The sequence below is a fragment of the Cynoglossus semilaevis genome, chromosome 4 (genome assembly GCF_000523025.1).
Source record: "Cynoglossus semilaevis isolate Cse_v1.0 chromosome 4, Cse_v1.0, whole genome shotgun sequence".
Classification (NCBI taxonomy): Eukaryota; Metazoa; Chordata; class Actinopteri; order Pleuronectiformes; family Cynoglossidae; genus Cynoglossus; species Cynoglossus semilaevis.
Genome location: NC_024310.1, coordinates 13,329,621 through 13,354,908, shown reverse-complemented (window position 1 = coordinate 13,354,908; position 25,288 = coordinate 13,329,621). Strand labels below are relative to the sequence as shown.

Here is a 25,288-nt window from a genome sequence, read left to right as displayed (position 1 = left end):
GTTTTCTTAGGAACACAGTGGTCATTCTGGATGTTGGACCAGAAATCTTCTGGGCAACTGATGCACTCCATGGAATCTATAAAAAAGATAGTTGTGGTCATCGTAAGTCACTGTAGAATTTTCCAAATCAAAACTCCAGGCTTTTCGGCCCAGGTTAAGGACTTTACACTCACTGGTTGCATTGCTGATCTTTCCTCCAGAACAAGGAACACAGTCAAAACAACACTCAGGTTGACCTTTTCTCCGGGCCACACGGGTACCTGGAGGACAGCTGTCACTACAAACTGACCGAGGAGGCTAAACAGGAAAAAGCACAGAGCAAATATGTTTGGTGTCCTTGTTCTTAAGAACAGTAATACATGATGATTTTATTTATAGTCAGTGTATTTGTATTGAAATTGTTTTCATATGCACTGTACATAAAACACAGTTGTATACGTCTGTTAAACAAGTTTAAAGAAAGAATTTACTATGAAGACCTTATGGGCTAGTTGCATTGCTACTGTGGAAATTGTAATAAATCTCTAGACACAAGTAACACTATGTATCAGTAGGAGGGAGGAGTCACAGTTTTCAATTGCCACAAAGGTATTTCAATTACAACTTTCAAAACAATCAAAATGACCATCTTGGCAGTCCTGGTGTGGGTAATTCTATTCAAAATGAGTTACTTGTGGTGTTTGTGGAGTACTTCTTGTCACTGACTAAATAAAGTAGCTTATGCAAAAGAACAAGACATGTTCAAATGTTTTTGTTATGAGATTATCAGACATACAGTTCAGGCTGTAATTTTCATAAATGTCAGGGGTTTTGTTAATTGTGTGACAATAAACAAAAGAGAGAAACCTCTTGTTTGTGGCCTGGCTTTGTTTAAGTATGGCCGGATTCACATGACTTTCATGGGTAGAGAAAAAACAGTCTAACATTTTAAATGTTTTATTATTTCGGGGCAAAAGAAAACTTACCTTTTTAGGATCAAAATTCCAGAAGATTTTTTCTTCATCAAGAGTGAGTTCTTCACCTTTGACGGTTGACCTTTTCACCTCACCCACATTTTGAACTTCAGTGCTTCCATCAGGCAGCCAAGACCAATTCATGATGTCATATATTGGTAAGGCGTCACCATTCTCATCAAATGACACGTGATCACCAAATTGTGTGGTGAAGTTGACTTTTTCCAAGTAATAAACAAGCTGTATAAATCAGAAATAAATATACTCTTGAAATAAAATAAAATGCTTTCTACTATAAAGTATGCTTAAGAGTATAATACAGCATAGTTTTTTTCTCTATGCTCATTTCTTAATATTCACTGTCTGTCAGTATTAGGGTGTAGATTGTTAACTGACAACACACCTGCCATGGTTCCAGTCTTTGTAATTGAGCACAGGTGTCTCCACTGAAAGGTCCTCTTCCTGGTTCACACTGCAGCATGTCATCAAGAGCATGTGCCAGAGCATACACTGCCTTATACACATTATACTCTGGTCTGAGGTCTGAAACATCCAAGAATTCCTCAGCTACTTCATCCTCTAATACCTCCTGTCCAGTGCATAATGCTCCTCCATCTTCTATCCAACCTGCTGGAGTTGGTGAAAATCTGCACTGGAATGTGTGTTCCCAAAATTGATTCACCTGGGGTATACATTCAACATAGTGATAAGGCTTGAAGTATGTACCGCTACAATTTATGAAATGATATGATCATATTCTCACCAAGTTGTTTCCATTACTGTTATTATATTTTAAATCAGGACGTATTTGTAATAGGAAATTCTTGAGACCAGGGATTTCTCCTCGACGGATGGCAATGCCTAGGGTTCCACCCAGGTATGGCATGAGGTGAGGCGCTTGTAGCACAGCAGCTGATGTCCAGGCTTCACTGGCCATCCACTGCAGGCCTGTCACATTCTGCCTTATCACCTGGACATTGCAAATATACAAAAAAAATTGCATTTTTTGTATAGTTCTACAATTTAAAAAAATCAGTGCATATGGGTAAACATTTTTTACAGGACTCACCTCTTCCATGAGATTGAGCATGTGTGACTGATGTGCAAACACAATGACCACACGAGCTGTTGATTTCCTCATCACATTAACTATTCTCTTCAGTTCAGTACGATCATTTGTCCATGGCAAAATCTCTGTATAAGCCAGACATCCTCCAGCAATTGGACCTAGATCAGACTGAAAGGATCGGGCTGCATGGACCCCATAGTCATCATCACTGATGAGCAGACCTGCCCAAGTCCAACCAAAGTGTTTTAGAATCTGAATCATAGCACGCACCTATGTGGACACAGAGGAGTCAGTTTACAGGGTAATTTTTGACATAATTTGACGTAAATGTTTAAGTTTTTCTTTGTATATGCTTTCTCTTGTGCATTTTGAATTACAAGTTAAAATTTTTACCTGAAATGAGTCACTTGGAATTGTCCGGAAAAAAGATGGAAACATCTGTCTGTCACTAAGACAAGAACACGTTGCAAAATAACTCACCTGTAAAAGAAAATCACACAGAGCATCATGAAGACAGGAAAACAACTACTTCTTTTTAATGTTGCACAGCTTTTTAGTCCCAATAATTAAGTATGAGTACATAAAGGATAAACTTACCAGTGGTACTCTGTATAAACCTAAGACCCTGGAGATGGCAATAGATCGTGTAGAGGAAGGATCACCCACAATTCCTAGGACTGAAGGAGTTCCTTCACAGGTTCTCTCTAACTTTACATTTTTCTCCTGACCATTTGCCAAGGACAGTGCAGCTTGTAAAGCCAACTTTACGTGGATGCAGTTATCATACAGACTGTATCCCAGAGTCACATTATGCAGCAGGTTGGGGTTTCTGTTAATCTCATCAACAGCAAAGGCCATGGTCTGAGCCCTTCTGAATCCTGCAATATCAAAACTTAAAACATACGAAATAATTTACTCCTTTAAAACATTACAGCATCACTTCAAACTTAATCAAATGAGAGAAACCAAAAGTATATATATCATTAATAATACAGATATTATAAATGTGTATAAAATATACTCTTTTTGTTTTATCCTGCTCTGTGTTAGTTTCTTGTTCTCACCCATGGCAGACTGGTTGTTGTGGCTCTGAGGTGAAAGACAAGTCAGGAAAAGTAGAAAAAAAGTGAATTTTCAAAATTCCTCCTAAAATCACATCTCCAGCCTTTTGCATTCCATTTATATAAAATTGTCGCTGTATCTCACAAGAGGAGGAATAAAATAGTGACGACACAACAAAGAAAAAGCAGGAAAGTAATGTTAGCAAAAATAAGCTACCGTATAAAGCTACTCTCATGGTTTCCTCAGGTAACACCTTTCTCTTAGTGCTGTTGTAACATCCCTGACATCACATTTTATTGATTTTCAACAGCCCACAAGTTGTTGATACACCACCTATCAGCGCAAAGAAAGTGACTGTGGGGCTGGGCCTAGAGAACCTCTTCTGAGACAGAATCAATTGTGAGATATTGAAAAATGTATTTAAAATAAACATGGGGACAAAAAAAAGGGACAAAGCCGAATTAAAAAGAAGAAATGATGAATAGAAAGCCTATATGGCTTCATTTGAGAACTGCTTTTCATATTGATTTCATCCCATCAAAAATACACAGATTTGCCAGTAATTATTTATATAATGTTAACTATATTCAATTTATGTATTTTATGTCTTACTGATGGCAGTGGAAAATGTACAACCCAATGTCAGCATGGCAAAATGTACAAAAAGTCTAATTCCGCACCTTGGGCTACAGCTTACCATTTGGCTGCCCTAAGTACTTTCATTTTAAAACAAGTGATTAGTTTATTATAATATTATAATAAACTAACCAACCATTATCCTTGGTACCTAGGATAATATTATGATATTATCCTAGGTGCCAAGTCCAAGCTGGAAACGCCTCTTTCTGTGTGTGGTGAATTAGTAGTATGTACTTTAGTTGTGTCTCGGTAGCGTTAGCCACTGTGCAGCTACAAGTTACTGACTTAACTCAACTCGAATCATTCAAAAACAACTATGTTTTCTCTCGCTACATGCCAGATTATTGTTTGTTGTATTATGGTACTGTTACTTCATTGAGCTAGATGCTGCTGCTCTTTGTCTTAAGCCTTTGTTGGGCTACATTGATTGCACTGTTAAAAATAAAAGCAAGCATTCAAAAACAGTAGAATTTATGGTCATGCTGTGATTGACCAAAATTATCCTCATATAATAAAACAATGACATAAATACAACTCTGTTAACTTGGAACAGATGTGCAAAATGCTTTTGTACACGTTTAATTACAGTCATAATATAAAATATTTATACATATTGGTTTGTGTAATTCTTAAATTAAACAATTATTCCTACTTATTACATTTTCATGATCTACTGTTTCGACCCATTATGGCTTTCTTTGTGTTTCTCTCTGGCCTCAACAAGATAATATAACATTTGGGTCCAAACAGTGCTACTAATAGGCCAAAACTAGAGGCCAGGATGGCAAACACCTCCACGGCATCTGCATATTTGCCTGGAGAGTTGATATAGGCAGGAATGAAGGCCACCCACACTGCACAGAAGATTAGCATGCTGAAAGTAATGAACTTGGCTTCATTAAAACTGTCTGGAAGATTTCTTGCCAGAAATGCTAACAAGAAGCTTAGAATGGCCAGTAAACCAATATATCCAAGCAGGACTCCAAACCCAATAGTAGAACCAATGACACACTCATAAACTATTTTGTCGTTATGGTAGTGAACATTCTTATGAGGAGCTGGTGAAGCAGAGACAAGCCAAACAGTGCAGATTGCTGCTTGTACTGAGGTCAGAACAAGAACTGTTCCTCTCTGCTGAGCAGCACCAAACCACTTCATACTGGCTTCACCTCCAGGTTTAGAGGCTCTGAATACAGCCAGAACCACCATAGTCTTTACCAGGATACATGAGATACAAAGCACAAAGCTGATGCCAAATGCTGCATGTCTAAGTTGGCATGTCCATGTCCTGGGTTGTCCAATGAAGAGCAACGAGCAGAGAAAGCACAGTTTAAGGGACACAAGGAGGAGGAAACTTAGTTCTGTGTTGTTGGCACGAACTATAGGAGTGTTGAGATGGTGAATGAAGATTGCAAGCACAACAAAACAGAGAAATGTTCCCACAACTGTGGCGGTTGCCAAGCAGATACCCAGAGGCTCGTGGTAGGAAAGGAACTCTGTTTTCTTAGGAACACAGTGGTCACGCTGTGGGCTGGACCAGAAATCTTCTGGACAACTAATGCATTCCCTGGAATCTAAGAAAGAAAAAAAAGTCATGGGATCTGACAAGCTTCACTAGGTTTATTTTAAAATCCACAGTCACTCAGTCACCTCTTGTGCTTCTACCCCTAATTTTTTATGGGCTTCCAATTTTTCTCCTTTGTCCTGTCCTCCCTAATATCATTGTAACATTGTTACAGAAATATACAGTATAATAACAGGTTTCCGCCATTATTGTTATTGTGCGGCATTGAACAGGTTTACTGGGTTGAAAGGTAACAGAGAAGCAGGGCTGACTGTAATGTCTCACTCTCGCCCACTCACATGGAGATGCAAGTGCCAGAGTTTTCAAATCACTCCACTCAGGGACCAGTATACGGTGACGATGCAGTTCTCCGCCCCAACACTGCGTCGGCCTCTCAATGTAAGGCAGAATCTGCGCTATATCTGTGGGATCCAGCACTGTGTCATCGCTGTATGAACAGAGCCTTAGATCCCAGTGAAAACAAGCAACTTTTTGATACTCACTAGTTGTGTTACTGATCTTCCTTTCTGAACAAGGAATACAGTCAAAACAGCACTCAGGTTGTCCCTTTTTTCGGGCCATGCGGGTTCCTGGAGGACAACTCTCACTGCACACGGACTGAGGAGGCTGTAAAAAGTAATTCAAGGATTTCACAAAGCCCTGTCTTAGATATAAAGATATACTGGGATTGGCTGAGGGTTGAAGCAAAACAAAGCAGAGACTTCACTTCCTAAATATGCAAATTAAAAAGTGTAAAGGAAAAAGTCCAACATTGATCGTGGGAAAGAATAAACTAGCTAAAAGGCTACCTTAAGCAAATGTGTCTGACAATAGTTAAACAGTATCATAGACAACCTTTGCAAACTAAAATGCATCAATCTTTTTTGGAGGATAAGACATGGAGTTTGAAAATAGTAATAATACAAAGATAACCTTTTTGGATTGGAAATTCCAGAAGAGTTTTTTTTCGTCGAGTGTTAGTTCTTCACCTTTGAAGGCTGACCTCTTCACCTCACCCACATTCTGAACATGAGTGCTTCCATCAGGGAGCCACGCCCAGTTCATGATGTCATATATTGGTAAGGCGTCACCGTTCTCATCAAATGACACGTGATCACCAAATGATGTGGTGAATTTGACCTTTTCCAGGTAATACACAAGCTTTCAAAAATTGAAGAACACAGTTACCAACAAGACCAATTCGTACAGTATGAAATGTGTTTCCCTCTTGGTTATGTATTGCCATTTTATACATTTTGGATAGTCAATCAAAAATAAACATGATCAGCATTCATTAACTGGAACTTTTTTCTTTTTCTTTCAATTTTTTTTAATTGTAACCTTCAAGTCACTGAACCAGTGGGTTACAGAAATAGGCTATGGTTGTATGCACTTTTTTTAAAGGGCTGTTGTAGCATCCAGGCTCTGCCCTGGGGGAGTGCAGGTTAACAAAGGGTAATTTTGCAAACAAGAGGGAACAGAATGCTTAAGTGAAAAAAGTGAAAACTGATACCACACCTGCCATGGTTCCAGTCTTTGTAAATGAGCACAGGTGTCTCCACTGAAAGGTCCTCTCCCTGGCTCACACTGCAGCATGTCATCAAGAGCATAGGCAATAGCGTACACAGCCTTGTACACATTATACTCTGGTCTGAGGTCTGAAATGTCCATGAACTCCTCTTCTATCATATTCTCTAGAACTTCCTGTCCAGTGCATAATGCTCCTCCAGCCTCTAGCCAACCGGCCACAGGTGGTGAAAATCTGCACTGAAACATTTGTTCCCAAAACTGATTCACCTGAAACATATTTGAAAGGTTATTTTCATACATACTGTATATGTTTTGTTGTAAATGCATTTGTATTTATTTTTCCTATTCTCACCATACTATTTCCATGGCTGCTGTTGTAGTGAAGGTCAGGTTGTGTTTTTAAGAGGAAGTCTCTTAGTCCTGTTATTTCTCCTCGACGTATGGCAATGCCCAGTGTTCCACCCAGGTATGGCATAAAGTGTGGTGTCTGTAGCACAGCAGCTGATGTCCAGGCCTCACTCGCTATCCACTGAAGGCCTGAAAGATTTTGCCTTACCACCTGCACAATGCATTTTTACAAAAAATCAATGTTGATTGTGGTATTAGAAGGAGTTTTGCCACATTATCAATCTACCCTTTCTTTTTTATAACCATTTTTGTAATCAGAGTAACCATTCCAAATATCAACCCAGCCATGTGTGTAAGATAAAACGCTTTAGCAAATATTGTCTTCTTTAGACTTTAGTAGACTCTACCTCCTCCATGAGGTTAAGCATGTGACTCTCATGTGCAAACACAATGACCACACGAGCTGTAGATTCCCTCATCACATCCACTATTCTCCTCAGTTCAGCCTGGTCCTTTCCCCAAGGCAACACTTCAGTATAAGCCAGACACCCTCCAGAAGCTGGACCCATGAGAGATTTAAAAGACCGGGCTGAATGGACTCCATAGTCATCATCACTGATGAGCAGACCTGTCCAAGTCCAGCCAAAGTGTTTTAGAATCTGAATCATAGCACTGACCTATGTGAACAAAGAAAGCAGGAACATCATGACATAGTCTGGAACAGGTCAGATTCTTTTTATGAGCAACACACAGGAGTTTTCTATATTTGTAGCGCTAAAATGAAAGATATTTTAGAGATTTTAAAGACGATTAAAAAAATCAAATGTTTGACACTGCATGCTGCAGCATTTTGGTACAATATTTAAATGAGTGTTGGTTTTCACCTGGAAAGAGTCACTAGGTATTGTCCTAAAGAAGGACGGAAACTTTTGTCGGTCACTTAGGCAGGAACATGTGGCAAAATAACTGACCTAAAAGTTTTAAAACAAACAAACATTTTAATTTTTATTTCTTATTTAATTCTATCAAATATAACATTAGATACACTTACCAGAGGGACTCTGTATAAACCTAAAACTGTTGAGATGGCAATAGAACGTGTGGAGGAAGAATCACCTACAATCGCTACGACTGGAGGAGTTCCTTCACAGGTCTCCTCTATTGTCACTTCCTTCTTCTGACCACTAGCTAAAGACAAAGCGCCACGGAATCCAATACCAAGTTGGAGGCAGTTATCATATAGACTGTATCCCAGAGTCACATTAGAGAGCAGGTTGGGATTTCTGTTAATCTCATCAATAGCAAAGGCCATGGTCTGAGCCTGTCTGAATCCTGTAATATCAAAACTAAAACAAAATATATTAATAAACATGTTAAATGTCTTTTAAATTAATTAATAAAAATTAAAAAAAACATTTTGTAATGAAAGATAGTGAAGTAGCATAATGTAAAAAAAGCATGAGGACATAACAGGATCATCTTTCGTTGATAAAACACGTCACTCCTTCTATGACTCACCCGTGGCAGATAGGCTGTGGTGGCTCTGAAGTGAAAGACAAATCAGAGTAATCAGAAAAGAAATGAACTTGAAACAGTCCACCAAGGACAACGTCTCCAGTTTTGTGCAGCTCATTTAGATGAAACTGTCCCTGCAGGTGACATGAGGATGAATACAGAGAGGAAGAGGAAGAGCAGTACAACAACAGGTTTAGAATGCAGTAGTAGGAGTTGAGAGAAGACCTCATGGTTAACTACTTTTCTGAGTGAATGTCTGTGTTTACATCATCTATTATAGTCACCTGTCATATTATTTAATGTTGAAAACCACCAATAAGAAGGATTAGGGGCAGGACCAAAACACCATCTTTGAACATGCGTGGAACTGTGTGCATGTTTTCTTATGTACTTCAGATTAAACAGGAAGTCTAATGCCCTAAAGTTCAGTTTAAACACATTATTTTGGCTGACTGACTGAGGTGCTTTAAGCAGCCTGAGAATTCCAAGCAGTGTTTATAAAGTTGCAACTTAAAATAACTAAACTCATTATTAACTACATGGATATTACTGGCACTGATCTGTGGACCATTAGCAATTGTCCTCTAAAATATGGGTTGTAAATGACGTTGCCCTAAAATGTAAACTGATCAACACATCGATTTGTGAGAAGCAATCTGTTTATGATCTTCTTGCTGTAGAGGCCAGTGTTCCCCCAACATTTGCCAAATGTTAAATATTGTATTGAATTGAATTAAATAGGCTTGTGAACCCATCACATGATCACAGCTGTCCATCAATGTTCCAGCTCAGATATTTTTATAATATAATTTAAAAAAGAACCATTAGTTTAAAAAAATATTTTATTTGTAAATTTTTTTTTGTATCAATTACTACACATTTTGGGCAACCCTATTTGAATTCTGGTGTATCCCATTATTGGTCATGATTGGCATTAAGGAATCAACCAGGGAAGGTAAATCTAATACATGGAAAAGGTTTCTTAAGACATCACCTGAATTGAACATTAGCAAACTAAATGTTTATGATCTCAATTACAGTCCCATTTTTTTAAAATGTCCCCAATACATGGACAGATAATTATTGCAGATGTGTGGAAACCACTTAACAGCCAAGACTTTACTTTTCAAATCCAGTCTATAAGGGGTCATTGAAGCTTTATGTCATATGTCTGGAAAACAAAAACAAAACAGGAAAAAAACAGCACTCTCTGAGACAAAGAGAGGGAGAGAATTCTATACACAGAGGTGCAGTAGGAGTGCACCTGATTTCTGAAAAATCTATAAAAGATGCTGTCAGGAAACTGATCAGTGCAGAAAGTAGGACACATGGAGATCACAGTTCTCTTCATCAGCCTGAGATTAACTCTTAGCTGGTTTGAGCTGAACTCGGCTCTTGCCTTTGATGGTTTTGGGCTGGATCTGAAGCAAAGGGCTGTTTATGCAGAGGTCAACCCTGTTCAGCCGAGGTCTGGTTCGTCTGTGAAGTGTTCTCGTCTTAGCCTGTCTCATCCGCCTGCCTTCTCCATGGATGGTGACTATGTTATCGGGGGAGTTTTCTCCATTCATTATTACATGCGGCTGGTGAGGCACAACTACACCACTGAGCCTGAAGCGCTGAGCTGCACAGGCAGGTTAGGTTCAGGGGTGAAGGTCTTAAAATGATTGTACAATGAATGTGATGACAGGAGGAGTTCTTTTAAATATTAGTTTGAAACGCATGTAGAAAAAATAAGTCTAAATCTAAGAGCAATGTTTTATCATTATTTGTCATTATCTACAAAAGATTTGCCACAGAAGAAAAAGAAAGTAAAACGTTCTTCTGTTTCCTTGTTTGTAAATGTTCTAATATTCCTCTTTGCTGTATTATTTTTCTGAACTCAGTTCAGTTAATTTGCTGTGACATAAACATAAAAAATATCTAAATGAATTTCCATATTTTAACACTAATCTACTGAACCTCAAAAATAAAGAAATTGAGTTTTATTCAATTAGAAATTTAAATTTTGTTTACCTATCTGTTATTTTATGCTTAATGTGTTTTTTCTACTGAACTTACAGTGACGTTATTGTAAAGAAAACATTAATAATGAAGGGGTTCATTATTTATTAATAACAAACAAAACCAAAACTGTTTAGACAGACAGATGCGGTGCAAGTTCATATGTGAGGATGCAGTAAACAACAGAGGAGGGAGAGAAATCCAGCCATTAATTAACTCATGTTCTTAGTTAAAAAACACACTAATGTTATCACACGTTTTAATGATTTCAACATTTCTCAAAGCAAAAACTGCAGATCACTATTTTTTTCAAATGTTTGTTTTATTAATCTCATAACACGTTTTGTGGCCGCCTCCTAATAATCCTCTTAGTTGGCATAGTTATATTTGATTGTCATAAAACATGGAAAACTGATGAAAAAGATAAGCATCTAGCACTCAGCTTATTAAGAAATATTGTTTTAGAAACCTTTCTATAATTTAATGTATGTAATCTTTGCTTTTAATCTCAAATTACATTTGTCAACCATCTTATCAGCTGAATCTGGGTTGTTTGACTGTCTGAATGACAATGACAAAATAAGGTACAAAATAATATATTAAATATTTTAAATTTGTTAAGTCATTAAATGTAAATGATTATTTTTATTAATATGTACAAAATTATGTATGTACAAAGTTGCAGTTTGATTTGGGGAATAAGAGGGACGTTTATTCAAATGTGTTCACATTTAGGATCAAGAAATATCTGCATGATCTTTTAAATATGAATTTTTAAAATTTATTTCTGTGGTTCTGTGGAATAGAAATGGACACAGGCAGCCATGAGAATTAAAAAAAAGTTTCTTAAAAATGTTTTTGGTGCTTTTGGATTTTGGTATTTTTATGTATGTCCCAAGATTTATATTTCCCTATTTGTTATAGGTATAATTAGAAAAAAATATGTAATAACTTTCAATAGATGAGTTTATATGATGTCTCCCTTTACACTGTTTAACAAAATCTTCATTTTGCAGCATTGATGCACGGGAACTGAGGTTCTCACAAGCTATGATTTTTGCAATTGATGAAATCAACAACAGCTCAGATCTGCTGCCAGGTGTCAAACTTGGGTATAGGATATATGACTCCTGCTCCTCTGTGCCCATGGCCATGCACTCAGCCTTCCAGCTTTCTAATGGTTTGGACCAAGTGTTCAACACCAATGACAGCTGCTCTCAGTCTGGTATGGTTATGGCTGTTGTTGGTGAGTCTGGTTCCACGCCGTCAATCACTATGTCACGAGTGATCGGGTCCTTGAATATTCCTCAGGTGAATATACTGACTTGAATGTATCAAAGGTTAACAAAAATGTAGTATTTTATTTATTATGCATTCAAATGTGTTCTCAGATTAATATAAAATATTTTAAAAGTAGCTATTAATTAAGGTATCTCTACCGTAATTAACAAGCAAAAAAAGATAAAACCATATGGTGGCAAAATCAATGTCAAGTAATAGAAAAAGGATCCTAAAATATTTAAAAGACAGATACATTTTAAAACTATGCGAAAAAGTTTGAAAATTTACACCAGCTAAAGCTAAAAATATTAGCTACACCTGAAGCAAAATGTAGCATTTTTTGATTGCCCCTGTGCTTTGCTTCAGGTGAGCCACTACGCCACATGTGCGTGTTTGTCCAATAAGCAACAATATCCTAGCTTCTTTAGAACTATTCCCAGTGACGAGTTCCAGGCTAAAGCACTGGCCCATTTGGTCAAACACTTTGGCTGGACCTGGATTGGTGCTGTTCGCTCAGATTCTGACTATGGAAACAATGGAATGGCATCTTTCCTGGAGGAAGCACAGAAAGAAGGAATTTGTGTGGAATATTCTGAATCTTTTTATCGGACAAATCCACACAGCAAGATTCAGAGATTGGCTGAAATCATTCGCAGGTTTTCGTCTTGTATTTTTATTATAAATTACATCATTAGCATAACTGACCTATGTTCTTCATAGCAAACGATGATGAATTATATATTTTTTTATCAATGATCATTTAGGTCAACAGCTGTGGTTATTGTTGCCTTTGTTGCCTCGGGAGACATGAGGATTCTACTGGAGGAACTGTCACAGAAACCTTCAACGCCCCGTCAGTGGATCGGCAGTGAGGCATGGGTGACAGATCCAGACATGCTAAGGTTCACGTTTTGTGCCGGAGCTGTTGGATTTGGTATTCAGCAAACCATAATTCCAGGACTGAGGGACTTCCTGCTGGATTTGACTCCTGCAAAAATTTTGGCGTCTTCTGTGTTGACTGAATTCTGGGAGAATGCGTTCAATTGCAGGCTGGGAAAAAGTATGAATGGTGTTGTGCAATACAGTACATGACAATTACCCCATTTACTACCACATGACCTTGTTAAATCGTTAAATCAGTAAATAGACACACGTGCACACAAAGCAGAGAGATATCAAAATGTATCTGTGCATTTTTCAGCACTCTACTGCATTTATTTGTTTGTGCAAAGTCACAATGTGATACTGATACTCCAACTTGGAGTATCTCCTGATACCGATATCAATCCAAATCATTCTTATCTCCTCCAGCATCCTGCGGCCTGCCGTTGCTGAGTCGATAGTGTAACCGTTTACGACATGTTGAGTATTTAGGCTTGGGTTTCGGATCAGGCCGGTTACACAGTAGTTAGTACAGTTTTCAATGTTTGATTCTGAAATGTTTTAACCAATATCAGACTATCGATCCTGAGTATCGGATCAAGTCATCCCTATTAGGAACCCAGTTGTCTGGTCTATGATGGTCTTGCGTCATCACTTACCACACACATGGGTAGCGCAACCCTTAAATAACCCCAATTTGCTGTGTTTTTAGCGACAACAGGTAAAAGACCATGTGATGGGACTGAAAACATAGAGACTCTTCAAAGTCCATATACTGACACGTCTCAGCTGAGAATTACAAACATGGTGTACAAGGCTGTGTATGCAATTGCACATGCCATTCACAGTGCAGCATGCGGGACAACAAACTCAACCACTGAGTGTGGTAGCAGAATAACATCACAACAGGTTAGGACAGTGGTTCCCAACCTTTTATGGCTGATGACTCCATTTTGACGTCGTACAGTTTTCTTTACCCCAGAAACATTTTAGTAGCTGTCACCTGAACAGTCATATTCTTTCCTATTTGTTTGCAGGTACTTAATCAGCTAAAAGAGGTTAATTTTACTCAGAATGGTTATGATGTGTCCTTCGATGACAATGGGGATCCTGTAGCCACATACGAGCTTGTCAACTGGCAGAAAGGCGAAAGTGGCACCATTGAAATGGTAACAGTCGGTCAATACGACGCATCACTGCCTGCAGGTCTGGAGTTCACTATCCACAGGAACCTCAGTTGGCAGGAGGGCAGCACACATGTTAGTGTACTCTTTTGTTTGTGTTCTTTCATGCCAATTTCATGGCTATGTTTTCATACCAGAAAAACAGCAAAATGACTTTCTGCCTGCTCCCCAACATTAGAAGATGAAACAAAAATGTTATAATACTGCAAAGTCAGGTTTTGTTATTTGTCCAAAAACTAACATGTTATATCTGTAATATGTAATATACAGTATGTAAGTGTATATGGGTATTGCAGGTGCCCTCATCAGTGTGCACAGACAGCTGTCCCCTTGGAACTCGAAAGGTGTTACAGAAAGGGAAACCCATCTGCTGTTACGACTGCATACCATGTGCTGATGGAGAGATCAGCAACTCTACAGGTAATAAAAAGACTTTCTGAAGGTCCTGCAAAATAGCATTAAAGATTTTAAATCCAATTTTGACATTTTGATAGCTCACACTGGTAATGGTGTGATTTGGGTCTGTCTGAGCCACGAACAGATACAGAACACACACTGGTAATGGTGTGATTTGGGTCTATCTGAGCCACGAACAGATTACGTCTATCTTGCAGATTTTCATGCATTCCTAATGTTACTGCTCTTGTTTCTTCAGATTCACTGGACTGTCTATCTTGTCCTGAGGAGTTCTGGCCTAATACAGAAAAAAATGTCTGCCTCCCCAAACTAGTAGAGTTCCTTTCTTTTGACGAGGTCCTGGGTATTGTCCTGGCCGTGTTTTCATTGGTCGGTGCCAGTCTTGCTGTTGCTACAGCAGCGATCTTCTTTTACCACAGGAAGTCCCCGATTGTCAGGGCGAACAACTCTGAGCTGAGTTTCCTGCTGCTCTTCTCCCTTACTCTGTGTTTCCTGTGCTCCTTAACCTTCATTGGTGCCCCCTCTGAGTGGTCTTGCATGCTGCGGCACACTGCATTCAGTATCACCTTTGTCCTCTGTATCTCCTGCGTCCTTGGAAAAACTTTGGTGGTGTTGGTGGCATTCAGGGCAACCCTTCCTGGCAACAACATCATGAAGTGGTTTGGTCCATCTCAGCAAAGGATGACTGTTGGTTCCTTCACCTTTGTCCAGATTTTGATTTGTACCATCTGGTTGGTTGTAAGCCCCCCCTTTCCAATGAAAAATCTCACTGCGTACAAAGAGCGGATCATCCTGGAATGTGCCCTGGGTTCAGCCATCGGATTCTGGGTAGTGCTGGGATACATCGGACTCTTGGCTCTGTTTTGCTTTGTTTTAGCGGTCCTGGCCAGGAAACTACCAGACAGTTTCAACGAAGCTAAGCTAATCACCTTCAGTATGCTAATTTTTTGTGCCGTTTGGATCACATTTATCCCTGCATACCTCAGCTCTCCAGGTAAATTCACGGTGGCTGTGGAGATATTTGCCATTCTAGCCTCTAGTTTTGGGCTAATTTTTTGTATGTTTGCTCCAAAGTGTTTTATTATATTGTTTAAACCAGAGAAAAACACCAAGAAACAATTAATGAACAAAAATCAATCTTAAAACACAAAGCTTGGAAACAGATATTTGATTAATACTGTAGGAGTAATAGTGAAGCTTTTCAGCTACATTAATGGGCAATGTTGTGACTCCATTTTTTTTTTTTTTGGTACATTAATGGGCAATGTTGTGACTCCAATTTTTTTTGCAAACAATTTATATAGATGTTCTATAAAACAGTGAGTTCCTGAGCTAAATGCTTGGGGCAACAATGAATAAACAACAATAAACATCCTTCGACTTACCGTAGGTCGGAACTAACTTACTGCACATAAGTACCTAAAGGATGCCAAGCAGGCCTACAATATATAACCAACGTAGTTTAAGTGAGTTTTTGACACCCTACTTACACGAAGGGACTTCAAAGTTGGCTAAATATATGGGTCCTATTGTTTTGTAGTACATTTTTTGAGTCCAGTGACATTGTCTTTGGCCAACATTGACCTTACCACACAGAATTTATAATTATATATTATATATACTCCGTATAGATTGAGTGGATTGAATGTGTATCCCATTTGATGGACACGTCTAATGATTGCAAATAAATCCCTTTGCTTTGAAATCATCTTGACTGTCATCTCTTCACCATCTCTGTTAGTTTGCTCAGGCTGTGTCAAATTGCCTGTTTTTTCTTTTGTTGACATTTGTCCGAATTTCAGGATTGAACATCGTAAAAACAACTATAGCCCTTCTGATCGATACCTGAGTCCAACTGCTCAACATGGACACTATCGCTTCACAGCCCGCAGCCTGCTGGAGGAGAAAAGAAGGCATCGGGTTGATATTGGTATTGACAGATTCTCCAAGTTGCAGTATCGGTATTGGTATTGACAATACCAATACAATATAACAATACTGACTCCACCTGACAACTCATGACCTTAGTGATGTCACAGATGCTTCCTTTGACTACTGCCTGCCTTTCGCTGAACACACGCTCACTGCAGTGTATAAATCAGCCGACTACCTCCGGCGTGAACTCACTAAACTACTCACTGCAGAGTTGCGCTGCAGTGACGTGCCAACGATGGCCCTGCTGTTGACAACAAACATTGTCCTTCTCGTGCTCCCTGTGTTCAGAGGTTCACCAGGCTCTGCCTCTGCCCAGGATCAGTGTGTCTTCCTAGGGGGGAACGTTCCGGAGAGTGTGTATGGAGATGGAGACGTAATAATAGGGGGTTTATTCCCTTTTCACTACAGACCTGTGTCTTCTCTACCAACATTTGAAACCAAACCACCCCCTGTTAAATTCAAAAAGTAAGCACGGATCGATTCTTTGTCATTCTCTAATTCAACCTCATTCTGTTATAATGGGGTTTTTTTTTACAGGCAAAGCTGTTACCTAAAGATTGTTAAAATGCATTGTTGTATTTTTCTTTCTTTTTCTGTTCATCTGTGCCATTTTGTATCTCAATTTGTAGATATTTTATGTCTGCTAGTTTTGACAAAATGTCCATTTGAAAAAATTGTCGTCTACTTTAAAATTTAATGTTACTGATTATTGAAAACAAATGCTGCCAACCTAATAAATTTGTCAAAACATTTCATTATTCATCATGTTACAAACAATTGTTTATGATTGTACTATTGTACTATTTTAATATTCTATACAGTAGTATACTTTATTGTATTACCAGCCCATTAAGCAGTGTGTTGGGAAGAGTAAAACAATTTAAAAAGGTTTAAATCTAATGACAAAAATTATTTGTTGAAAGGTTGAGGTTAGGTTAGGTTAGGCTAAGGAGGGACATTTTTTTATTTTTAAAAGAAATGTATGTTTTTATTTATTAAGTAATTGTGACATGTTGTGTTTGAGTGTCAATTTATGGACAATGATGTGAAGGCATGAAAAAAGTTTCTAAATATGACGAGTTTTAATTGTTATCATAACCCCCTCTATGAAATGTCTTGCAGTTTTCTTTCTCGTCCTCTGCGCTGGATGCAGACGATGACTTTTGCCATTGGTGAGGTCAACCGTCGCTCTGACCTCCTGCCACACTTAAAACTAGGCTTTCACATCCGAGACAGCAGCGACGACATCCTGGTGGCTTTGAGAGAATTACTGGTGCTGGTGAACGGGCAGCCGGAGAGCATGAGTGGAGACAACGCTACAGACAAGTTAGGATGTGCTGCCGTTAACAGACCTGTTTCCCCCGTGGTCATCGGAGGTGCGGCGTCTGGGGTATCGATGGCTCTGCTCAGAAGTTTAGGTTCTTTCCATATTCCACTAGTAAGAGTCAGTTTGTTGTGATAATGTCTGAACAACATTCTCTAACCTGTGAAAAAGACAAATGCATTGACCTGCAAATTCACTCTGGCTTTACGTGATGAACATATACATTTTATTTGTCATTTCTCACGCAATAATCTTGGAAGTGTTTTCTTTGCATTAATATCAAAAAGATATCCATGAGATGTCAAAGTGGGTCACATACCAAAAAAGATTAGAAACTATTGTAGTAGTAATAAATTCTATATTACTAATCTATTCAGAGTGAGAACAATTGTTGTTAAATCTGGATGAAATCCTCTGATTATGTTCACTACAAATCGAAAATGCATACTTACCTAAATGTTCATGCCTGCACCATTTCATGAGGTACGCTGGTCATTGATTAAATTTACTGCATAACTGAGAAAAGATTCTTGTATGACCTTTAAAGTCTTGTTTTACCATCTCTTTTTGGAGCCTATTGAAGGCATTGTAACAGTTTAAACACTTAACCAGCGTAAATGTCCTGTGACATTTATTTTTACTGTAAAATTTAATTAAGATTTAACAAGCTTAAAAAGTAACCACTGGCTTTACATATTGTGTATGTTACAACTTCAAACAATCCAACATATAGCATATGTCAGTTGTGATCACCTGTCTTTTTAATAGTACACTATTACTACCTGTGTGTACTACATGTTTATGCAGTAAATACCAGTAGTGCTCTTGTGTGCTTCTTACAACAGGTGAGCTATTTTGCATCTTGCAGCTGTTTGAGTAATAAAAAGGACTTTGGTTCCTTCATGCGGACAATGCCAAGTGATGCCTTTCAGGTCAGAGCCCTGGCCCGGCTGCTCACCCACTTTGGCTGGTCCTGGTTAGGAGTCATCGGCGTAGAAACGGACTACGCTCGCTTATCCAACACTTTCTCCAGGAGTCGGCCAAAGTTGGTGTTTGCACCGCCTATGCTCATTTATACCCCGTAAACCCGAGTGCCCAGGATCTAGACAAGCTCCTCAATGTTATTCAGGTAATAAATGACATTTTGTTCAATTTTAAGAAAATATGACCAAAGCAACTGGAATTTCCGTCTGTCTTTTTAGGCCTCGACTGCAAAGGTTATCATCATTTTTTGCAGTGAATCAGATATGCAACTCATCCTGCAGGAGATCCGTCTTCGTAATTTGACCGACTTGCAGTGGATTGCTGGAGAAGCCTGGTCCACTGGCACTTCACTGTGGAAAAACAATGCTGATCTCCTCAAGGGAACGCTGGGATTTGCCATTCAGAGAGCAAATGTGATTCCAGGGCTGAAGCAGCATCTTCTCAACCTGAGCGTTTCCACTGTTCATAAATCTGCTCTTTTGACAGAGTTTTGGGAGGAAACATTTAACTGTTGGCTCAACAATTCAGTGAATGGTCGGCCCGATGGGGTTAAATACCAAGACAGGCCGCCATGCACTGGAACAGAGAGTTTGGAAGATGTTAATTCCTCCTACACTGATGTGTCGCAGTTACGGGTTTCTTACAACGTCTACAAGGCAGTTTACTTGGTGGCCCACGCCCTGCAGGACATGAGTCAGTGTGAAGATGGAAAAGGTCCTTTTATCAATAGAACCTGTTCAGATCCAAAGAACTTTCAAACCTGGCAGGTAAGAAAAAAACTTCAGGTAAAATATGTATTTAAACGTCCAAAATGAATATATAACCAAATCGATAACAAAAAACGAACGTAATGTTGTGGAAAAGAATACTTGTCCACTAGTGGGCATGTTAGCGATTATGCTAGCATGTGGCATTTTAATACTGCAGTAGCCCCACACCACCTCCCAGACCGTGCTAAACCTGGTCACAACATTGGCCTCACTTCACCACCATCTACCGGTGGTGGGGTATCGATTCTGTGGTATCTATAAATCGACTAGGTACTGATGGGTATTGACTAGGTATCAAATACTCCCATAAAGTATTGATACTTATTAATAAATAGAAAAAAGTTTCTCTTCCACATCTTTTAGTGCACTCTCCCTCCTATACCCCGCCCCCTGGTAAAATTGCACTGATCCATTCATGTCACATGACCACTTAACAGTAACAATTAAACTATTTACCTTATAAAGTAATTTGCTATAGCTAACGCAAATTAAAGTTGGTAAATAATCAGTATTTGTCTTGTGTTTTATTGGGTTAATTAGACTGCATCAATATATCAATAAAAAGTCGTATCAAATAAAAAAATTCTAGTATTGACCATTACTATCATCTATCTATCTATGCCTTTTAAAAAATGGGTGCCCAGAAAAACAGTTTGAGAAACACTGATCGACCAGGTCCACTGGTAAATATGTATTCTCAGATCATAGAGTTTTAAGTGTGTGAAAAGTCCAAACAATAATTCAGATATTTTCATCTCTTCTCAGCTTATTCACTACATGAGACGTGCTAACTTTTCCCTGATGGGAGCCAGAGTTTCCTTTGGCGAGAATGGTGATCCTGTGGCTTATTATGATCTGATGAACTGGCACAGGAATCCAGACGGCTCTCTTAATCTAGTCAAAGTGGGTTATTATGATGCCTCGCTGCCTGATGAACGGAGTCTGGTTCTAAACCACTCTCTCATACAGTGGCCTCATGGGAAGCAGGTGTGTTTTACTGTGCAAACAGGTTTGAGGCCGCAGTTGAGTCTGGGATTGCTGTTAGTGTTGCTGATGGGTACATCAACCAATCTTTTATTTCCACTGCTCAACATCTTTCTATGTATTTTCAAAATATAACAAAATACAACATGAAGATATCGTAGTGAATGTTACATTTTAAAACAAATGTTACTTCATTTTGATTAAAAAGGTAATAGACTATTTATTACTGATTTACCACCCTAAGTTAGCCACATTTATCTGCTATTAATAGATTTTTAATCTATAAAAATCTGACTAAGAAAGTTTAGATTTGGGTTGGTTTGAAAGCTGGTCTTAATTGAATATTAAATAAGCCTGTCCATTTATTTCATAACACACATTAGAGTATCGAGGTCTCCAAAGGATCTCCTTTTTCATTCCTTGAAGCAGCGTAATTTGTATGTGCTTTATTTACCAAATATAAACTAATGAGCAAAAAGTCTATTCAATCCTCATCTGGAAGTCAGCTACATGTAACCACAAAGTACTTTCTTTTTGTGTTAAATCTGACATTTAGATTACTTCAGATAATTGTTTATTTATTTATTGCAAAACAGTGTACGCAAATCTACTGTATGTTCCAAATGAAAATACAGACAGTTCTGCATTGCTTGAAGATTTGTTCTTTTCTTTAAATGTTTGCCTTTTAACTTTTATAATGATCACTTATTCCTTAATTATGATAATGTTGTAAGTAATAAACTGATTTACCCTTGGGCTTCTTTGACAGATCCCCTAGCTTTTAACCTCTAATTTTGCTTTTGCATGAATGCATTGATCTTCTACCGTGCTGTGGTATGCTTGTTAAACTTAGTATATTATTATCTTTAGTTGTAATGGTGGATCCACTGGTAACATGTTTTGAAACACATTTGAAACACAGTAGAAACAGTAGTGTGGTGGTTTTGGCTAAGAGTCTCTGAGTGGCTGACCTTTGCCTCTCAGGCTGTCCGGTCTGTATGCAGTGATAGCTGTCCTGCAGGTTTCCGCGTGGCCAGAAAGAAGGGGCTGCCCATCTGCTGTTACGACTGTGTCCCCTGTGCTGAGGGAGAAGTCAGTAACTCCACTGGTGTGTTGCCTTCACACTAATGTTATACCAACAGGTGACAAACTGTTTATTTGATAAAACAAACAGAGATTTTCTCTTTCTTAATGTCCAGATTCACTGGAGTGCAACCGCTGTCCAGTATTCATGTGGTCCAATAAAGCTAGAGACCACTGTGTTCCAAAGACCATTGAGTTCCTGTCCTTCCATGAGGTGATGGGTGCTGTGCTGTGTGGTGTCTCCGTCCTTGGAGCCTGTATCTCCATGTCTTTCCTCATCATTTTCTTCAGAAACAAGAACACACCAATAGTTCGAGCCAACAACATGGAGCTGAGCTTCCTTCTCCTGCTCTTTCTCGCTGTGTGCTTTCTCATCAGCCTGTTGTTCATTGGAGAACCTTCAGATTGGCTCTGTCGTATCAGGTACCCAGCATTTGGGATCAGTTTCGCACTTTGTATTTCCTGCCTCTTGGCCAAGACGGCAGTGGTCCTCATGGCTTTCAGGGCCACGCTGCCAGGAAGTAACGTCATGAAGTGGTTTGGACCCAACCAACAGAGAGCCAGTGTAGTTGTAGGAACATCCATCCAGGTTGAACAACCATTGGTTTCCAAATATTATTTTTCTGGGATCGTGTTTGAAACTGTATTAAATCTCCCTTTTTGTTCTACTCAGGGACTGATCTGTCTCATCTGGCTGGTCACCAACCCACCACATGCCAACATCAACATAGGGTTCCACAGCGCCACCATCATCATGGAGTGTGTCGCCGGTTCAGAAGTTGGATTCTGGTGTGTCCTTGGATACATCGGTGTGTTGGCCTGTGCTTGTCTACTGATGGCTTTTCTGGCTCGGAAGCTGCCAGATAACTTCAATGAAGCCAAGTTCATCACCTTCAGCATGTTGATCTTCTTTGCAGTGTGGATCACCTTTATACCTGTTTATGTCAGCACACCTGGAAAGTTCACAGTGGCCGTTCATATTTTTGCCATATTAGCTTCAGCATTTGGACTTCTGTTCTGCATTTTTGCTCCAAAGTGCTACGTTATTATTTTGAGACCGGACAGAAATAGCAAGAAACACATGATGGCACGGTAGATATGTAATGACAAAAAAGATATTTTTATATCATGTGTGATTAGAATGTTTTTCTCAGAGTGCTGTTAGGCAACTGGACGTGACATTTTCTCAAGAAGACGATTCACCTCTCATCCAAGAGGCTTCTTCAGTTCTGACTCACCACTGGGAAATTCTGGTATTTAGCCTTCAGAGGGCTACATACATGTAACGAGGGTCGTTGCACAAGGGGGGGTGTGGAGAAACCCACTCTGTAAAAATTGAGTGGACTGAATGTGTATCTGATTTGATGGACACGTCTAATGATTGCAAATAAATCCTATTTCTTTGAAATAGTCTTGACTGTCATCTCTTCATCATCCCTGTTAGTTTGCTCAGGCTGTCTGTCAAACTGCCTGTTTTTTCTTTCTCCGATACCTGAGTATAACTGCTCAACATAACTTTGCACTAGACATTCAATAAACTTGGACACTATCGCTTCACAGCCCGCAGTCTGCTGGAAGAGAAAAAAAGGCATTGGATTGATATTGGTATTTTTCTTCAGATTCTTCAAGTTGCAGTATCAATATTGGTATTGGACAAAAAAGTTGTGTCGATCCATCCCTATGTATAATGAAATAAAACCTGGGCTTGGAGAGAACAGACTCAACCCATGTGATCAAAGAAAACATTCTGTTTTCAAATGAAATGAAGGCCATGTGTCATCAACAATACTGACTCCACCTGACAACTCATGACCTTAGTGATGTCACAGATGCTTCCTTTGACTACTGCCTGCCTTTCGCTGAACACACGCTCACTGCAGTGTATAAATCAGCCGACTACCTCCGGCGTGAACTCACTAAACTACTCACTGCAGAGTTGCGCTGCAGTGACGTGCCAACGATGGCCCTGCTGTTGACAACAAACATTGTCCTTCTCGTGCTCCCTGTGTTCAGAGGTTCACCAGGCTCTGCCTCTGCCCAGGATCAGTGTGTCTTCCTAGGGGGGAACGTTCCGGAGAGTGTGTATGGAGATGGAGACGTAATAATAGGGGGTTTATTTCCTTTTCACTACAGAGCTCTGTCTTCTCCTCCAACCTTTGAAACCAAACCACCCCCTGTTAAATTCAAAAAGTAAGCACGGATTGATTCTTTGTCATTGTCTAATTCAACCTCATTCTGTTATAATGGGGGGTTTTTTACAGGTAAAGTTGGTCCCTAAAGATTGTTAAAATGTTAAAATGCATTGCTGTATTTTTCTTTCTTTTTCTGTTCATCTGTCTAAGTTCCAATTTGTGTCTCAATTTGTAGATTTTTATGTCTGTGAGCTCAGGTGTGCTAGATTTGACAAAAGTTACTGATTATTGAAAACAAATGCTGCCAACTTACTTAATTTTGTCAAAACATTTCATTATTCATCATGTTACAAACAATTGTTTATGATTCCTTAAGAGCTGAATTACATATATTTCAACACTTGCATGTACTATTTTAATATTCTATACAGTAGTATACTTTATTGTATTACTAGCACATTAAGCAGTGTGTTGGGAAGAGTAAAAAAATTAAAAAGGTTTAAGTCTAAAGACAAAAAGTATTTGTTGAAAGGTTGAGGTTAGGTTAGGCTAAGGAGGGACTTTTTTATTTTTAAAAGAAATTTATATTTTTATTTATTAAGTAATTGTGACATGTTGTGATTGAAGAGTGTTGTAATCTTTCACTCATTTATTATTTATCAATTTAATGACGATGATGTGAAGATATGAATTAGTGCACAGGTAAAAAGCATGAAAAACGTTTCTAAATATGATGAGTTTTAATTGTTATCATAACCCCCTCTATGAAATGTCTTGCAGTTTTCTTTCTCGTCCTCTGCGCTGGATGCAGACGATGACTTTTGCCATTGGTGAGGTCAACCGTCGCTCTGACCTCCTGCCACACTTAAAACTAGGCTTTCACATCCGAGACAGCAGCGACGACATCCTGGTGGCTTTGAGAGAATTACTGGTGCTGGTGAACGGGCAGCCGGAGAGCATGAGTGGAGACAACGCTACAGACAAGTTAGGATGTGCTGCCGTTAACAGACCTGTATCCCCTGTGGTCATTGGCGATGCAGCCTCTGGGATATCAATGGCTCTGCTCAGAAGTTTAGGTTCTTTCCATATTCCACTAGTAAGAGTCAGTTTGTTGTGATAATGTCTGAACAACATTCTCTAACCTGTGAAAAAGACAAATGCATTGACCTGCAAATTCACTGTGGCTTTACGTGATGAACATATACATTTTCTTTGTCATTTCTCACTAATCTATTCAGAGTGAGAACAATTGTTGTTAAATCTGGATGAAATCCTCTGATTAGATTCAGTACAAAGCAAAAATGCATTCTTACCTTTTGATGAAGAGTTTTGTAAACCCTTTAGAATAGAGCTAAATGTTGATGCCTGTACCATTCATGAGGTACACTGGTCGTTGATTAAATTTACTGCATAACTGAGAAAAGATTCTTGTATGACCTTTAAAGTCTTGTTTTATCATTTCTTTTTGGAGCCCATTGAAGGCATCGTAACAGTTTAAACACTTAACCAGAGTAATTATCCTGTGACATTTATTTTTACTGTCAAATTAAGACTTAACAAACTAAAAATAATTACTGGCTTTACATATTATTTATTTTACAACTTTTGAAATTGATTTACTTAGGCATTCG

At 38.8% G+C, this 25,288-nt stretch overlaps 5 protein-coding genes across 5 annotated transcripts in view; 3 read left to right on the top strand and 2 right to left on the bottom strand.

Moving 5' to 3' along the window:
- LOC112486970 (extracellular calcium-sensing receptor-like) overlaps positions 1-3,090 on the bottom strand; it is a 16,733-nt gene extending 13,643 nt beyond the window's left edge. The window contains exons 1-7 of the mRNA XM_025055235.1: positions 3,087-3,090; positions 2,620-2,900; positions 2,023-2,292; positions 1,717-1,923; positions 1,357-1,605; positions 966-1,193; positions 174-297 (exon numbers count right to left, since the gene is read on the bottom strand). Coding sequence (XP_024911003.1) covers positions 174-297; positions 966-1,193; positions 1,357-1,605; positions 1,717-1,923; positions 2,023-2,292; positions 2,620-2,900; positions 3,087-3,090 — 1,363 coding nt within the window. The remainder of the gene's footprint in view (positions 1-173; positions 298-965; positions 1,194-1,356; positions 1,606-1,716; positions 1,924-2,022; positions 2,293-2,619; positions 2,901-3,086) is intronic.
- A 1,236-nt stretch (positions 3,091-4,326) lies between these two features.
- LOC103378196 (extracellular calcium-sensing receptor-like) lies at positions 4,327-9,270 on the bottom strand. Its single transcript, XM_025054970.1, has 9 exons — positions 8,684-9,270; positions 8,217-8,511; positions 8,050-8,136; positions 7,573-7,842; positions 7,170-7,376; positions 6,806-7,084; positions 6,221-6,448; positions 5,791-5,914; positions 4,327-5,297 (listed from the first exon to the last, which is right to left on the bottom strand). Exons 1-9 carry the CDS (start codon positions 8,908-8,910, stop codon positions 4,387-4,389), a joined length of 2,628 nt encoding a protein of 875 aa, XP_024910738.1. The 5' UTR covers positions 8,911-9,270; the 3' UTR covers positions 4,327-4,386.
- A 291-nt stretch (positions 9,271-9,561) lies between these two features.
- LOC103378195 (extracellular calcium-sensing receptor-like) lies at positions 9,562-15,588 on the top strand. The gene is made up of 8 exons (XM_025054969.1): positions 9,562-10,313; positions 11,698-11,992; positions 12,329-12,618; positions 12,727-13,022; positions 13,557-13,753; positions 13,882-14,103; positions 14,325-14,448; positions 14,684-15,588. The coding sequence occupies exons 1-8, from the start codon at positions 10,009-10,011 to the stop codon at positions 15,586-15,588; spliced, it is 2,634 nt and encodes an 877-aa protein (XP_024910737.1). The 5' UTR covers positions 9,562-10,008.
- An 853-nt stretch (positions 15,589-16,441) lies between these two features.
- LOC112486930 (extracellular calcium-sensing receptor-like) lies at positions 16,442-22,749 on the top strand. The gene is given in 9 exon segments (XM_025054972.1): positions 16,442-16,845; positions 17,503-17,818; positions 18,550-18,715; positions 18,718-18,824; positions 18,907-19,455; positions 20,224-20,445; positions 21,427-21,550; positions 21,642-22,114; positions 22,199-22,749. Coding segments are annotated over 9 exon segments (2,610 nt in total). The 5' UTR covers positions 16,442-16,615; the 3' UTR covers positions 22,622-22,749.
- Positions 22,743-25,288, top strand: part of LOC103378194 (extracellular calcium-sensing receptor-like) — a 6,920-nt gene continuing 4,374 nt past the window's right edge. Inside the window, exons 1-2 of the mRNA XM_008309310.3 lie at positions 22,743-23,715; positions 24,438-24,753. Of these exons, the coding sequence (XP_008307532.3) occupies positions 23,486-23,715; positions 24,438-24,753 (546 nt within the window). The 5' untranslated portion in view covers positions 22,743-23,485. The remainder of the gene's footprint in view (positions 23,716-24,437; positions 24,754-25,288) is intronic.

Excerpts from the sequence above, each read along its gene's own strand:
- LOC103378196 (XM_025054970.1), bottom strand. The coding sequence starts at position 8,910 with ATGAGGTCTTCTCTCAACTCCTACTACTGCATTCTAAACCTGTTGTTG. Across the intron at positions 5,915-6,220 it reads GGAATTTCCAATCCAAAAAG|CCTCCTCAGTCCGTGTGCAG; the intron begins GTTATCTTTGTA and ends TACTTTTTACAG. Across the intron at positions 5,298-5,790 it reads GAAGATCAGTAACACAACTA|ATTCCAGGGAATGCATTAGT; the intron begins GTGAGTATCAAA and ends TTTCTTTCTTAG.
- LOC103378195 (XM_025054969.1), top strand. The coding sequence starts at position 10,009 with ATGGAGATCACAGTTCTCTTCATCAGCCTGAGATTAACTCTTAGCTGG. Across the intron at positions 12,619-12,726 it reads TTGGCTGAAATCATTCGCAG|GTCAACAGCTGTGGTTATTG; the intron begins GTTTTCGTCTTG and ends ATGATCATTTAG. Across the intron at positions 13,023-13,556 it reads CAATTGCAGGCTGGGAAAAA|CGACAACAGGTAAAAGACCA; the intron begins GTATGAATGGTG and ends CTGTGTTTTTAG.